The sequence below is a fragment of the Pseudomyrmex gracilis genome, unplaced genomic scaffold (assembly GCF_002006095.1).
Source record: "Pseudomyrmex gracilis isolate BER0280 unplaced genomic scaffold, ASM200609v1 scaffold_230, whole genome shotgun sequence".
NCBI lineage: Eukaryota > Metazoa > Arthropoda > Insecta > Hymenoptera > Formicidae > Pseudomyrmex > Pseudomyrmex gracilis.
In genome coordinates, this window is record NW_018020814.1 from 4,827 (window position 1) to 19,105 (window position 14,279).

General features: G+C 32.6%; 4 protein-coding genes across 4 annotated transcripts in view; 1 reads left to right on the top strand and 3 right to left on the bottom strand.

Annotated features, from left to right (window-relative positions):
- Positions 1–592: 592 nt before the first annotated feature.
- On the bottom strand, positions 593–2,978 carry LOC109858917 (probable trans-2-enoyl-CoA reductase, mitochondrial). The gene is made up of 6 exons (XM_020436629.1): positions 2,910–2,978; positions 2,339–2,674; positions 2,029–2,265; positions 1,728–1,949; positions 1,004–1,234; positions 593–906 (listed from the first exon to the last, which is right to left on the bottom strand). Exons 2-6 carry the CDS (start codon positions 2,519–2,521, stop codon positions 676–678), a joined length of 1,104 nt encoding a protein of 367 aa, XP_020292218.1. The 5' UTR covers positions 2,522–2,674; positions 2,910–2,978; the 3' UTR covers positions 593–675.
- Positions 2,979–3,716: 738 nt separating this feature from the next.
- On the bottom strand, positions 3,717–10,083 carry LOC109858942 (solute carrier family 12 member 9). The gene is made up of 10 exons (XM_020436670.1): positions 9,428–10,083; positions 7,945–8,222; positions 7,709–7,843; positions 7,056–7,393; positions 6,741–6,954; positions 6,390–6,659; positions 6,086–6,293; positions 5,190–5,981; positions 4,687–5,106; positions 3,717–4,585 (listed from the first exon to the last, which is right to left on the bottom strand). Exons 2-10 carry the CDS (start codon positions 8,210–8,212, stop codon positions 4,387–4,389), a joined length of 2,844 nt encoding a protein of 947 aa, XP_020292259.1. The 5' UTR covers positions 8,213–8,222; positions 9,428–10,083; the 3' UTR covers positions 3,717–4,386.
- Positions 10,084–10,408: 325 nt separating this feature from the next.
- LOC109858943 overlaps positions 10,409–14,279 on the top strand; it is a 29,754-nt gene continuing 25,883 nt past the window's right edge. Inside the window, exon 1 of the mRNA XM_020436672.1 lies at positions 10,409–10,486. The gene's annotated coding sequence lies outside the window, so the exon portion shown is untranslated. The remainder of the gene's footprint in view (positions 10,487–14,279) is intronic.
- On the bottom strand, positions 11,557–13,754 carry LOC109858916 (60S ribosome subunit biogenesis protein NOP8-like). The gene is made up of 5 exons (XM_020436628.1): positions 13,662–13,754; positions 12,982–13,290; positions 12,009–12,279; positions 11,772–11,849; positions 11,557–11,652 (listed from the first exon to the last, which is right to left on the bottom strand). Exons 2-5 carry the CDS (start codon positions 13,257–13,259, stop codon positions 11,557–11,559), a joined length of 723 nt encoding a protein of 240 aa, XP_020292217.1. The 5' UTR covers positions 13,260–13,290; positions 13,662–13,754.

Sequence of the window (14,279 nt, forward strand, 5' to 3'; positions counted from 1 at the left end):
TATATATATATATATATATATATTATATATTATATATATCAATTCGATCTCCTTACTCTTACTTCGTGATATAATGCATCAATACTATCTTCAGTTTACGTTAAACGTTCAGTGTAGGAGGACTCGTTTTTTGATAATCTTCGAGAAATAATGTCAGATAAAAATTTCAAAATGACTTTATTACTTAAATTTAATAAGTTTTTGTAAACAAAATATATATAATAAATATGTATCTGTCGACAAAAAATATATATCTGTAGAAATATATCGATAAATAGATATATTTATTTATAAACAAACCAGTGTATCAAAACAATATATGTTTCTATAATTTCTAAAACATACAAAAAGTATATTTCTAAATTAATTATTTAATATGTATGAAGTATATTTCTAAATTAAATGTATAATTTATTATTTTTATTATTTTTGTTATTTGTAAGACTAAAACACTGAACTCAAGAAAAGAAAAATTTAACTTTTAACTTTTTAATTACTGTTTTTTATTAACTTAACTTTTAATCAATTAATTTTATTATGGGTTAACTTGTATCTTAACTAAATTACATTTTCAAGATCTTTAACTTTAACTTAACTTACCCAACCCTTAGTTAAAAAAAAAACTTAACTTACCCAACCTTGTATAAAATAAATTATACATATAAAATGAAGATATTAAGATTTTGTCATGTCTAAGATGTATTTTGTGTCTTTTCGACCGTTGAAATTAAGTGCCTGAGAAACGGCTTCTTTATAGTCGCAGAAAGGCACTAGTTTATGAACTGGCGAGCACAATTTCTTATCTCTAAAGAGAGCCGCTAACTCCTTAAACATATCCGTTCTCTCCTGAGATTTCAGGTTTGCATTTGTCCAGGCTGTCATCCAGAATCCCTTCAACGATATATCCTGTGAACATTTAGTTTATTTTATATTTTAGTATCAATTACACCTTTCGTATGTAAATGTAATGTTCTAAATATAGAAAGAGCGATTTAGTTATTACTTTAAAAATAAGCGCAGATACTGGTACGGTTATCGGTTCTCTAGACATGGCACCGTAAGTCACCATAACACCACCATGAGCGAGGTGCCTCATTATTTCTACTGCACTTTGCCCACAGACACAATTAAGAGCTAATTTAGGCTCAGATAATTGTTTGTTTTTGAATAGCTGTGTAGTCCGAACTTCACTCTCTACCAACACTTCATCAGCACCCAATCTTACCAGTCTATCCTAAGTAATTTGTAACATATCATATATTTATTCATATATACATATACAGGGTGTCCCAGAATTGACGTACAGTCTCTCGTAGGCAGGTAGAAGGAGTAAAACTGAGTCGAAAAGTCCTGAACCATTTTTTTCTATTACTTATAATATAAAAGAGTAATTATTGAGTAAATCAGGCCAATCAGCGCCGACCTTTAGCCAAGCGCACGTCAGTGAGCCGCGCGCCTGGTGTGTGTGAGCGCTTCGCGCAATAAAAATTAAGAGTTGCCATTTAAAAAATTCAAGTTGACCTTAACATGACCTTCAAGACGCCACTCAAGGTCAGTCGCATATGCCAATGTAACGCATTACTTGTTCCACAACAACTTTGTCTAAAACATTTTTCAAAATAACCATTTTCGTTGTTTTCAAGCGAGTGGCATGTGTAGTCTGAGACACTCTGTATATATTATTTTATATATACATGTTGATCTCTGCAACATTTGAAATAACGTACTTTTAATTCCTGTATATTTGGCCTATCTCTAACCACACTGACAGACTTGTAATTCCATATTTTGCACAATTGTATGACCAGTTGGCCAACTGCGGAATTACCACCGTTTTGTATCACAGTATCTCCCGGCTTCAGAGAAACAAAATCCTTCAGCATTCTATACGCCGTACATGGATTTACATTCAGCATACTAGCTTTGACTAAATCCAAATCACTGGGAATCTGTGAAATTAAACTAACAAATAATACACGCAGCATATAACACTTAATCTATTAATGTTAAACGTGTCAACATGCGTACTTTCATGACATTCTCAGAGTTGTAATTAGCTTGTGTTCTCCAGGTTCCAAAATTGGGTCCATTTGGAACCACTCTGTCTCCGACACAAAAATCTTTTACGTTGGAGCCAATCGCTATTATTTCACCGACACCTTCATTTCCTGCTATTGCCGGCAATGCCGGCCTGCTAGGGTATTTTCCTTGTATCGTGTTTATATCGGCTGGATTTATCGGGGCCAATAACCATTTTACAGATACCTGCGTCGTAAACAATCGCCTTTTATTTTACGTAACAACGAAAATAATCAATAATAAAAGTTATAATTGATACCTGATCGCTCGCTGGCTGTTCAATTTCTTGTGTAGTTACTTGAAGAACATCGGCGGGTTCGCCGTACTCTTTGTACATCAGAGATTTCACACAATTGATGCTAGTTGTCATACTGATTTGTCGAATGTTCATTAACTTGCTTTTAATCGATGTTGAGATCGGTAAAATTAATCCCATAAACATAATCTAACGTAATATCTTATCTCTTGAACTCAGAAAGGCCAAACTCTCCTTGTTTAAAATGGCGACGGAGTTTCACCTTGGTGGTCCTCGTGTCCAGGCAGTGCCAGGCGACAGCACGATCGATCTCTTCCTCTGCCTCTCCTTTCCTCTTGTCTAGAAGTGCATCAGCCATAAAAATACCTTTTCATACAACGGCTGTGTTTCAAAATTTACTGCCAGCGCTAAAGATCTATAGTTTAAGTCACATATATTATACAATTTTAGCACTGGCAGCGTGCTGGCAGCAATTCTGGAACACAACTAACAGCACGCTGCGGCAGCAAAACGTCACGTGACTCAAATTTTCCAGAACTGCTTCCGCTAGGTATACTATATTTGCTGCTCTTACCTAACTCTCATTCAATGTCATTCTTTGTTGTTGATGGAATTATATAGTTATTGCATAAGTATAACAACAATAAAATTTTCCCGGTTTTGCTGCTTTTTAAACCGCGCGGAGCGCTCACACACACACACACCAGGCGCGTAGCTCACTGACGTGCGCCTGACTAAAGGTCGGCGCTGATTGGCCTGATTTACTCAATAATTACTCCTTTATTATAAATAATAGAAAAAAATGGTTCAGGACTTTTCGACTCAGTTTTACTCCTTCTACCTGCCTACGAAAGATGTCACACCAATTCTGGGACACCCTGTATATATATATATATATATTTGATCCGAGGTCCGACAAAAAATTTTTATATGTGAATCTCAACAAATTCAGTCTTTTATCTTTAAATATCTTTGAATAGAAGACATAGAAAAAGAAAATCATATACTGTTTTCTCAATTTTTTCAACCCATCACCGATTGAGATTAAAAAAAGTCGATCAGTCCAGTCATTACTGAGATATAAATATTTCATGAATGTCAAAATTATTACTCATTTTCGCGTAATAAAGGCACGGAGTGTTTACACCGTTTTCGCGCAACTTCATTGCGCTTGAACTTGACGTGAGGCACTACCGTGTCTCTTGACATAGTGAGTAAATTCACATAATTTTTATGCAGCTGTACAATTTAACAAGAAAAATACCATTTTAATTTTAAATATTTTCTTTTACAAGAGTTTAAATAAATAAAAAGAACACTCACAATTAGTGTAATATTATTCAATTTTTATTTATTTAAATAAGCACATCAGTATATAATTAATACTATATAATACCTATAATACTATGATATGAAATCCACAGTATAAAAGAGTAAATGTTAGAAATTGGATTCTATATTTATATGTAATATATATATATACATATATATATATATATATGAAACATTAAGACATATTTACACTGTTTTAGATCCGCTTAGTCATCAGTTTGAAAAAATATTGTTTTTAAAGACTCTCTTATACAGTACGTTTGTTTTATCACAGTAATAAATTTTAATATTTACAATATTAAATTATTTTGGACGTGAAAAAGCGTTCTTTCTAGAGATTTAAAATCAATACTTATTGTTAGTAACACTACTGTGTTAATAAAAGTATCAAAGTGATAGTAGTAACGAGAGATGTATAACAGATTAAGAATAATCGTCTAGTAATCTCTCTTTACATTTAATACGAATGATATTTTTCGTGATCGGTACACTGTAGTTTATAGAAACGCGCAAACATTATGTTTTATACATACAGAGAATGTATACTTTTAGAGAATATATACTTCTAGAGAGAGAATGTATTCTTCTAAAGAGAATGCATACTTCTAATATGTATATTTCTAGAATGTGTACTTCTAGAATAAATGTATACTTTTGGATTAAACGTCTAATCAAGAAGTACTTTATATAAATATTGCAGTGTCTACTCATGTAATTCGTTATAATGTGGTTGACGTGACGGCGCTTACGCCGTGGACCAAAACTGTCGGCGGCAAATCTACAGTTAATTCTGTCAACGATTGCAAATACTGCCGATACATATCATCCTCGTCCCACGTGCTCGAGACCGGTGGCGCAGGTAGATAAATAAACGTTGTCGCGGTTTGGGTAGAATAATGTTTTATCAATTGATTTACGCTAAAAAAAAAATTATTTATTTACAATAAAATTATAAATAAATAATTGTGAAATATATATATATAGCAGTGCAAATATTTTATATTTCACTTGATACTTACCTCAATATATAAGCCCGTGACACATTACTCAAAACATTATTCGATTCGGTACTCGAGTCGTATTGGGTTTTCGGCTCGAGCAAAGATCTACCTTGCAACCCCCGAACTTGCTCTCCCCATTCCGGAATTTTTTTGATCGACGCGGAAATTCTCAACAGATTCAATGATTTTCTTATTCTGTGCTCGTTCGAGATTCTCGGATCGTTTATCGAACTGTGCGACTCTGAGATACTCATGCTCTCACTGCTGTCCGCGATCTCGCAGTGGAACACACGGAGATGCAAGTTTTTCCAGCTTGGGACCATGTTGATGATACACGCGAGTTGAAGCATAAACAGCGACGTTGTATCGAACGGATCTTGATCTGTCGGTTGGAAAAAATTAACCGGCCACACATCGATGTATTTCAAATTTGAATTTCTAGAAAGAAAAATATGTTACCGTGTCGTTAACTGTGATCTTTTTTTTTTAATAAATGTTTTTGTAATAAAATTTCTACTTACTTCGTTAATTGTGATTTGTTCAACAGATGAAAGTTTCTACACAGACACAAGTTCTTTTTCATTCTCAAAACGTCGGAGCACATACCGACGTACTGAATCGGATCCAAATTCTTCTCATCCGAGGAGGTTTGTCTCAAAGGAAAAACAGTATTGTTAGGAAGAGTCGTGATATTCTCGAACATCGGTGTTGCGTATTGAGAATCTAGGAAGAAGTTTCGCGGCGTTTCCTCGTCGTAAAATCCGAGCACAATTGTATTCGGTTTCATCGCCCCCAATCCCGATATCCTGATCAAATGTTGCATGCCTTCGCGCACAGTTTTCGTCACGGTCAATTCGACGAAGGCTTTAACTCTCAAATGATCAACCAAACTCAACCAGTGCGGATACTCTTCGATCGTGGGATCGATGTTCTGACCCGTAAATTCGCCAACCTTTACGTGCCCGATTACATAAAGTCCGCCTTTCTTCAAATCGTTCACGAAATCAATGAGAGGACAGGCGGAACGCGGAGACGCGATCATCAGCAACATTTGGGGACGCCAGAATTTGACGTGATCTTTTCGGGAGTCCAACATCAGCAAATACTTTCTGACTTGATGGAATATCAATGCCTGAGATATACTGCCCCACGGTGCATTTTTACTCGGCGAGAACAAGTGCAACACGATAATCAAAATTAAACACAATATAATGCTGCTGGATGCGTAAATGCTGTTAATTACAAACATCATTATCAGGGTACCGAGAAGACCAATTGTCGCCGTATGCCATGTAAAGTAATTAAATGTCGGTCTGAAAAAAAAAAAAAAAGATTCAGAGAGATCGTATATGTAACAAGTAAAATGATAATTTTTCTGATTAAATTTAGTTGAGGATGTAAGTTTTAAATGGAATACCTAAAATTTGGCGCACTAGCAAGTTCCAACCCAAGACATGCAAGATTGGTAGCGAGATAGCTTAATAGAAATAGTACTGAATTAACCTGCGCGATAGTATTTAACGAGCCGATAAGCAAGATTATCTGAACTAAGGCCCACGAGGTTAAAACTGCTGTTATTGGATTGCCGCGCCACGTGCCTTGTATTATAAAATTCAATCCCGAACCTAAAATATAATATTATCGTTTTAATATTTAATTTCTTATACAAAAAGTATTTAATTTCATGTGTATTAAATTTATATTCTTATCAAATCGCTCACCAAATACATTATCTTTTGCCAATGCTTCCAATACTCTACTGGAACCGATCAAATTGCTCAAACCAGCGCTGAAAGTTGCCGTTAGAATGCCGACAGCGACAAACGGTGGCCATAAATTAATCGACATCATGTACATAAAATTATTTTGCAATAAAAACTGACTGGTGGTGGCTGCTGTCAATAGGGACAGTAAAATGTAACATATAAAAGTGAACAATACCGCGGACAATGTGCCACGTGGAATGTTTCGGCCGGGATTTTTTAATTCGCCTGTAAAATTGTTATATTACAGAATAAGTACATATATACGTATGTATATTAAGTACAAAAGAAATAAATTTCATTATTTACCGCTCATATTAGCCCCGGCCATTATTCCGGTTACACCACTGAACAGCACACCGAAAACGCTGGCAAAATCCGTCAGAGTTCCTCCGCTTGAGTAATCGGCACTGTAGTTCGAGTAGAAATTGCTACGTAACGTAGACAACATAAGACCTGTATAACTTCCATTTATATGTTCCGTTACATTTTGAACCAACGTGTTTGCATCCGGAATTGCAATCTTTATGTATTAAAAAAAAATGTATTTAATATTTTTTAATTACAATATCAAATTATTTTTATTTACATCATCAGATGGTTTTTAAAGTTATATAAATTTACCTCCATTGCACCTTGCGTCAGGAAACTAATAAAAACACTGCTCAAACAGATACAGACAATCGCCAAGATTGCAACGCTAGTTTTTGCAAACATCGCTGCCCCGATGAGACAAACTACGAGATTGGCAGTGTTCAATACGGAGCAATATAAAAATCTCCACCATCGTCCATCCGGTATGAGTCCTGCTTTGCCACTTAGGTAACCAGACGGACCAAAATTTTCAACCAAACCTTCGGCGCATCCAGAAATACAAAGCGCACTGGATACTACATTGGCCATGAAAAAAAGAGTTCCAATAGAACCACCAAATTCAGGCCCTAACGTGCGGCTAATCATAACTATACGGATTAATAGAAAAATATTTGAATTGTTCAGCAAATTTAACTTTGTATAATTGTTTTGGTAGAACAAACTTTTCAGAAATAGAGAATTTTCTCGCTTATTTATATTACACATTATGTCAAATGTATGTATAAGCAAGTCAAAGCAAATTAATCTACTGATAAGCTACTTATCTCAAAGTGATGAGCTGGCGTAGTTAATTTGTTTGACAGAGACCGGAACATAGAACATAAATGAGATTAATTCGGTAGAAAAATGATATAAAATAATATGAGAAGTTTTTGTTTTGCTTTTCATAAGAGAAAGGATACAGTAAGCACCGCCACCTTCTACGGCTCCGTTTGTGGAGATGGCGCAAACAGAGGCTACCGTAAACAACAAAATGCCATACGCTATGACAAATTGAATTAGAGTGATAAGTAATCCAGCATTGCCAACAATGTAACCTGTAAAAAAAATTAATATTTATAAATTAATAAAATCAGCAGATATTTATATTAATTCTTTATAATACGAAAGTCTATAAATTACTCAATAAATTGCTCACCCATTCGTATAAAAACTAAGGCACTGAACATAGACAATGTAACCGGGCTGAATACACCGGCAAAAGTTCCCAATGTACGAGCGCTGTCCACACCGAGACTACCAAATTCAACATAGCCATCTCCTTCGGAATGCGCTGTACTTCTGAACTTGAAAATGTTACTCAATCGTTGAAGCACACCTCTTCCGTTAATCAACGGAGCTTTCTCATTTGTAACTCTGATATGCACAGGCTCCGTGTTTGTTGAGCCAATTTCTGACGCTATCATCTTAAAAATTCTAAAAAAAAAATAATATCAGTATGTAGTTTATTTGCAAAAAACAATTGTAGAAGAAGTAGTTTAAAAATCAATCAATCGCTCGTGAAATAGTCAAAAAACAGTCGAAAGGCCGATACGAGCAGTAAAATACAGGTTGGTCGTGTATAAAAAGTTGTCTTTATTCGATAAATAGACGTTTCGGTCACACAATTTTGGACCTTCTTCAGTATTAAATAATTAAGTCTAACAAGAAAAAACAAAAGAAATAACAATAAATAAAATAAGCGCAACACAAACATCTTAGTAAATTGAAAATAATATAAAAAACTCACTTAATTGAGAAGTAACATTGTAGTACACAACATCACTAACAAATAGATGTCAAAATAATACAATAATATAATGTGTACTGGCGAGAAAACATAAAACAGTCAAATATATATAGATATCCCCACTATCAGATCAGAANATCAAAAGGTTCACAATAAAGTCGAATATCATGTTTACAAATTAAATACAAAAGTAACGGTTTAAACTTTTGATCTATACAATTCTAAAAAGGGAAAGTAAGGTTTTAGCTTATCAGTGTCCGACATTACATTTATCGGATTGTCTTGTAACTTGATGTGGAGCATTTCTGAAACTGATCTTTTATAAAAAAATTTTTCCATATCTAAGATTTTAACGTCATTTCACATAAAGTCACGACCAGTCTCCAAACGATGCTCAGTAACCACAGAAACAAAATCAGAATTTCTATTTATCTGATTTCTATGTTCGCTAATTCTTGTTTTTAATTTACGCTTCGTTTGTCCGACATAAGATATATTACAATTATTACAATTAATTTGATAAACAACATCTTTATTTTGATCGTGAGTTAACCTATCCTTTCCAACTTAGAAGTAGTTTATTTGCAAAAACAATTTAAAAATTCTAAAAAAAAAATAATTTCAGTATGTAGTTTATTTGCAAAAAACAATTGTGGAAGAAGTAGTTTATTTGCAAAAACAATTGTGGAAGAAAAACAACAAAACGATCGAAAAATTATTATCTGATCGTATTTTGCAGCTGCAAAACAACGTACATATATGGGCAACAGCTAACGAGGACTGTCTAAAGCGTTGAATATATTTCGAGAATAAACGTTTCCACATACAACAACGTTTTGAACAACAGAAATAAAATAAAATTTGAAGAGAGAAGCTTTTTCCTATTACTTACTTATTGTATCTCACTTGTACGCATAAGAATATATACAAACGAAAAGTATAATCGAATTAGTCATAGGACTATGATGTCACGAATCAAGTGTCAACACCCCCTCCAAAGTCTAATGTGTGTAAAACGCGGCTCTCAGCAACTTGTTTTTCTTTACTAAGTATTATTAACGCGTCCATCAACCGACTCTCTCACATCGATGCGATGCGAGAGCGCAATTCTTTTTTTCCAAAATTGGTGGTGGTATCCTCCTCCTCCTTTCGGAAAATCACTCTCTCGCCAACTTCTGATTTGAGGTTAATAAAACTTTGTTTTCACGTTACACTTGACGTTCTTGTATATGTTTTTGTTCCGAAGTTAGGCACTTCCGGGTTTTACGATTACGTAGTATATATATATATATATATTTATCAAAATGTTACTCAAATTTGAAGACAAGGCATGTCTAGACGTTAAGTAAAACGCAGACAATCGAAAAACACTTCCTATTTTGTTATCAATACGTCACTTGGCCCAAAAACTATGAAAAAATGTCACCGAATGACACACACGTGACGACGTCTTGACGATTCCAAGTTGAAAATCGTAAATTGCCGTTAGACAGCCAGCTGTAAAACTTTTCTATCTCACATGCGGACGTGTTCAAAGTTGCTTCATTTCGGTTTGACAGTTTTTTTACCAGATGGCGCGTACAGTATAAAGATATAATTATATCTACAGATACAAAGTCACGTAGAAACTGTTAATGTTTGTTTTTTAGCAGTAATCACATTTAATCTTTTTAAAATTTTTGTTTAAAACAATTTGTAGTTTACTCTCGTTATTTAATCACACATATGGAAAGTTCAATAATTGAACAAATTGGCAAAATGAACGACAACGATTGTTTTTGTGTATTCTATTTTTTGCGCATAAAATAATTTGAGAAACTAACAACTGTGTGTGTGCAAATATCCGGAATGAAAAAACTTTGAAGTTTTGTCAAATGTGAATAATGATTAATTAACCGTGTGTTTCAATCGAGTGAACAAAGTCATACGAGCAACGCAGCCCTGTTTTTTGGTGAGTAGTTTAACTACATTTATTAATTTATATATATTTATATATATTTATATATTTTCTCTTAAAATTTTAAGAATTATATTATTGCACCGAAAAAATTATATTCTCGTAAGTAGAAGATTTTATACTTAAAAAATCTTCTTAAAGATTTTAGATGATATTCTTCTGAAATTAAGAATATATTCTTTATTTAAGAATATATTCTTAATTTAAGAATATGGTCTTTTTCGATAGTGAGATATATATGTTTTTCTATAGAGGCTTTTTATATTCTAATCAGTATATATTCTTATCAATATTACTATTTAAAGGATTTTCCTCTTAAAATAAGAAACTCTTCTTGGCGCCTATTTTAGTATAAAATATACTTAAAGTAAGTGGGATATCTCTCCTCAAAACAAGAATACAACTTTTTCGGTGATGGAAAAGAGAGAAACCGCGTTGCAGTAACAAAATAATAATAATTATTGTATAAAAGATTGCGCATATAAAGGAAAAAAATAAATCACCCGAGAAAAAATGGATTAGATCTAATTTAAATCTAACGAGATCAAAAAAATTGGAACAATAAATCTAATTAGATCTAAATTTAATCTAAATAGATGTAAAGTATATATAGATCTAAATAAATATAAAATAAATCTAAATAGATATAAGTAAATCTATGGAAATTTACATACACACATTTTTATTTATTATTAGATCTAGTCTTGATCTACTCAGATCTATTATATATTAGATCACCTCAGATCTGTTTAGATCTGCTCAAATCTAACTAAATCTGAGTAGTTTTAATTATAGTAGATCTAAAGTAGATTTAATAATATATATAAAGGTGTAAATTTTTATATATATATAATATAGATCTGCTTATATTTATTTAGATCTACTTTATATCTATTTAGATTTAATATCTATTTGAATCTAATTAGATCTATTTTCCTATTTTTTTTATCTCGTTAAATTTAAGTTAGATCTAATCCATTTTTTCCCGGACAATATCTTAGAATTTTCTATTTTTATCTTGCATTTTTCTTTTTTAATGTTTTTTTTATTGTATATATGCAAAGTTAATAATTAAACATATATTCGTCATAATCGAAATAATTCAAATCCTCGCCGGGAACCTCTTCTTTTTTCCACTCGGAAAGAGTTTCTTCAACTTTCTATGTCGCCAAAAAAATAATATATATTCTTATTGTTTCTTAAAATAATATAAAACAAAAAAAAATCATATTACGATCCAAAAAGACGTCAATAAAACGTGTGAAATGTTACTTCGTACTTTCGGTTTCAGTTTTTCTTGGCTGATAAAAAGTTTCACTTCACGTTCTTTCCGCTGTATACTTAGTTCTTCGCAAACCTAAAACAGAGTTTTTTTTATTCTTCTTTCAAAAATATAAGTAAAAATATTTATTTGAGATTCTTTCATCCTTCTTATTTACTCGCATACATAAATTTCTATATGATTCTTATGTTCGATATAAAAATTCAATTTTTGCGTATTCAGAAATTTGCTGACTTTAAAATGTAGCAGCCAGTGGCCCAGATATTCCACCGGATCGGCCGGTTGCTTTGCTACAATTTCGCGAAGAGCTTGTATCAATGGCTTGCTCAAGACCCTTTTTAAATAGACGCTGTTCGGCGACAAGTGCGCGCTCGACGACGAGCCGCCGGGCAAAGTGGAATTAATAGAATCGCTGCTTTTGCTAACTTGTTCAACAATTTTTGCTTGCCATAAATCACGCAAATTGTCGACGTCGTCATCGGTTAGATCTAAAGTCTTTAAAAGTCTGAAGGAGAACGAGAGAAAGAGAGAGAATTAAAGAGAATTAAAGAGAAAAGAGAAAAGAGAACAAACTCATGTTTATATATCCATATTTATTCTCTTTATGTATTACAATACATCCCAGTAAAAAATTTTTTATGTATAAAATTGCATGGACATATTCGGCATATAAATTTGTATAATTACACCGAAAAAATTGTATTCTTGTTTTGAAGATATCCCACTTACTTTAAGTATATTTTATACTAAAATAGGCGCCAAGAAGAGTTTCTTATTTTAAGAGGAAAATCCTCTAAATAGTAATATTGATAAGAATATATACTGATTAGAATATAAAAATCCTCTATAGAAAAACATGTACATCTCACTATCGAAAAAGACTATATTCTTAAATAAAGAATATATTCTTAATTTTGGAAGAATATCATCTAAAATCTTTAAGAAGATTTTTTAAGTATCAAATCTTCTACTTACGAGAATATAATTTTTTCGGTGTATATATGTAAATTTGCATAATTAGATATAATTATTTTAATTTGTGTATAAGTATGTATGAAAAATTTTTTACCGGGATGTTTTAAATTTTATAATATAAAAAACGAATTTTGTAATATAAAAAACGTGTTGTAATCGTATTCTAGTTATAAGTCAAAATTATATGATTGTTTGAAACAAAGAATATTTGCTATTTTTTGGTTCAGCTAACCTGACATTTTCGTTCGTAAGACCGGTATTGATCAACGTCTTGATAAGAGTTTTGCTTAAACCCTTTTCACGCAGAAACGTCATGATTTTCTTATCCGCATCTTCATCTTCCTCACTCTTTTCTAATTCTTTCGCTTTTTCAATTACTTGCGCGTCTTCCACATCAGAGATTTTCTCTAATTTGTCTTCTTCTTTTTGTTCATACGTTACATATTCCCATTCGTTCGTTACATCTTCATTTTCTTGTTGCTCTTCTAAAATTGCGTTGTCACTCATCATTTCTTCGAACGTCTTCGTTCTTTTCCCACATCTTAAAAAATGCAAATTTCTCTTATCTTTTTTGCTGATATTTTGCGATTTAGATGACAAATGAAGATTTTGACTCGAAGTCAATCAAAATTCTCTATGTCAAAGTTTTATTGTTTTGAGATCTGTTAATTGTTTTTTATTTTCTTTTGCTTTGAACTTCAAGATCAAAAAAATAAAGGCAAAGTTTTGCCTGGAGCTGACGACTGGATTTCTCCTTCTCGCGCGCGCAACGCGCAAAATGTCAAAAAATTTGCGTGGGTTAATTCGCCGCAAGACCTTCGCCGTGTTTAACGACGGACGAATGGATCTTCCTGCACTTACAAATTTACATAGTTACCAGGCTATTTGTGCGTATTATATGTATATACGCACCCGTCATGGAGAGAATCATGAAATCGTATTCGTGCCGCGAGTACATGTACAGTCTCGTTTTCTGTGACCGCAGTTATATCAGAATTAGCGCAATATGTCGCCACGCGTCTCCGCGCGGCTATTTTGTGCAATAATTTGTGCACGCGGTATATTGTTTTTTTATTTTTTTTTTTGTGTGTGTACTTTTCGATCTGCTGCAATTTTTCACGCGCAATATACTAAGCGTTTCTTATTTTAGACGAACGTCGTTTAATCAAGCCGCTTTCAAGATCGTATGTAACAATATCGCGCATTATCGCGCTTTTTAGAACACGCGGTCAAGATTTGTGTGTCTTTTTCTCTTTCCAAATATAAATATATACAATAGCAACTTTACTGCGGAGAATAATGCGAAGTATTACTTAAGTGATGTTAAATAAACAAATCGCAAAATAACACAAAACATAAGAGAGTTTTTTAGAACACATCTTTGAAATTCTAAATATATATGTGTGTCGCGTTCGATAAAACTGATATTTATAATTATAATTATATTTATAATAATAAATAAATAATAATAATTTATATTATATATAAATATTATATATAATATAAATATATATATATATATATATGTGT

Excerpts from the sequence above, each read along its gene's own strand:
- LOC109858916 (XM_020436628.1), bottom strand. The coding sequence starts at position 13,259 with ATGATGAGTGACAACGCAATTTTAGAAGAGCAACAAGAAAATGAAGAT. Across the intron at positions 12,280-12,981 it reads CTTACGAACGAAAATGTCAG|ACTTTTAAAGACTTTAGATC; the intron begins GTTAGCTGAACC and ends GTTCTCCTTCAG. Across the intron at positions 11,850-12,008 it reads ACTGGCTGCTACATTTTAAA|GTTTGCGAAGAACTAAGTAT; the intron begins GTCAGCAAATTT and ends ACTCTGTTTTAG.
- LOC109858942 (XM_020436670.1), bottom strand. The coding sequence starts at position 8,212 with ATGATAGCGTCAGAAATTGGCTCAACAAACACGGAGCCTGTGCATATC. Across the intron at positions 7,394-7,708 it reads AGAAGGTGGCGGTGCTTACT|TTATGATTAGCCGCACGTTA; the intron begins GTATCCTTTCTC and ends TAATCCGTATAG. Across the intron at positions 6,660-6,740 it reads GGCCGGGGCTAATATGAGCG|GCGAATTAAAAAATCCCGGC; the intron begins GTAAATAATGAA and ends ACAATTTTACAG.
- LOC109858917 (XM_020436629.1), bottom strand. The coding sequence starts at position 2,521 with ATGTTTATGGGATTAATTTTACCGATCTCAACATCGATTAAAAGCAAG. Across the intron at positions 1,950-2,028 it reads ACTCTGAGAATGTCATGAAA|ATTCCCAGTGATTTGGATTT; the intron begins GTACGCATGTTG and ends TTAATTTCACAG. Across the intron at positions 907-1,003 it reads TATCTGCGCTTATTTTTAAA|GATATATCGTTGAAGGGATT; the intron begins GTAATAACTAAA and ends AAATGTTCACAG.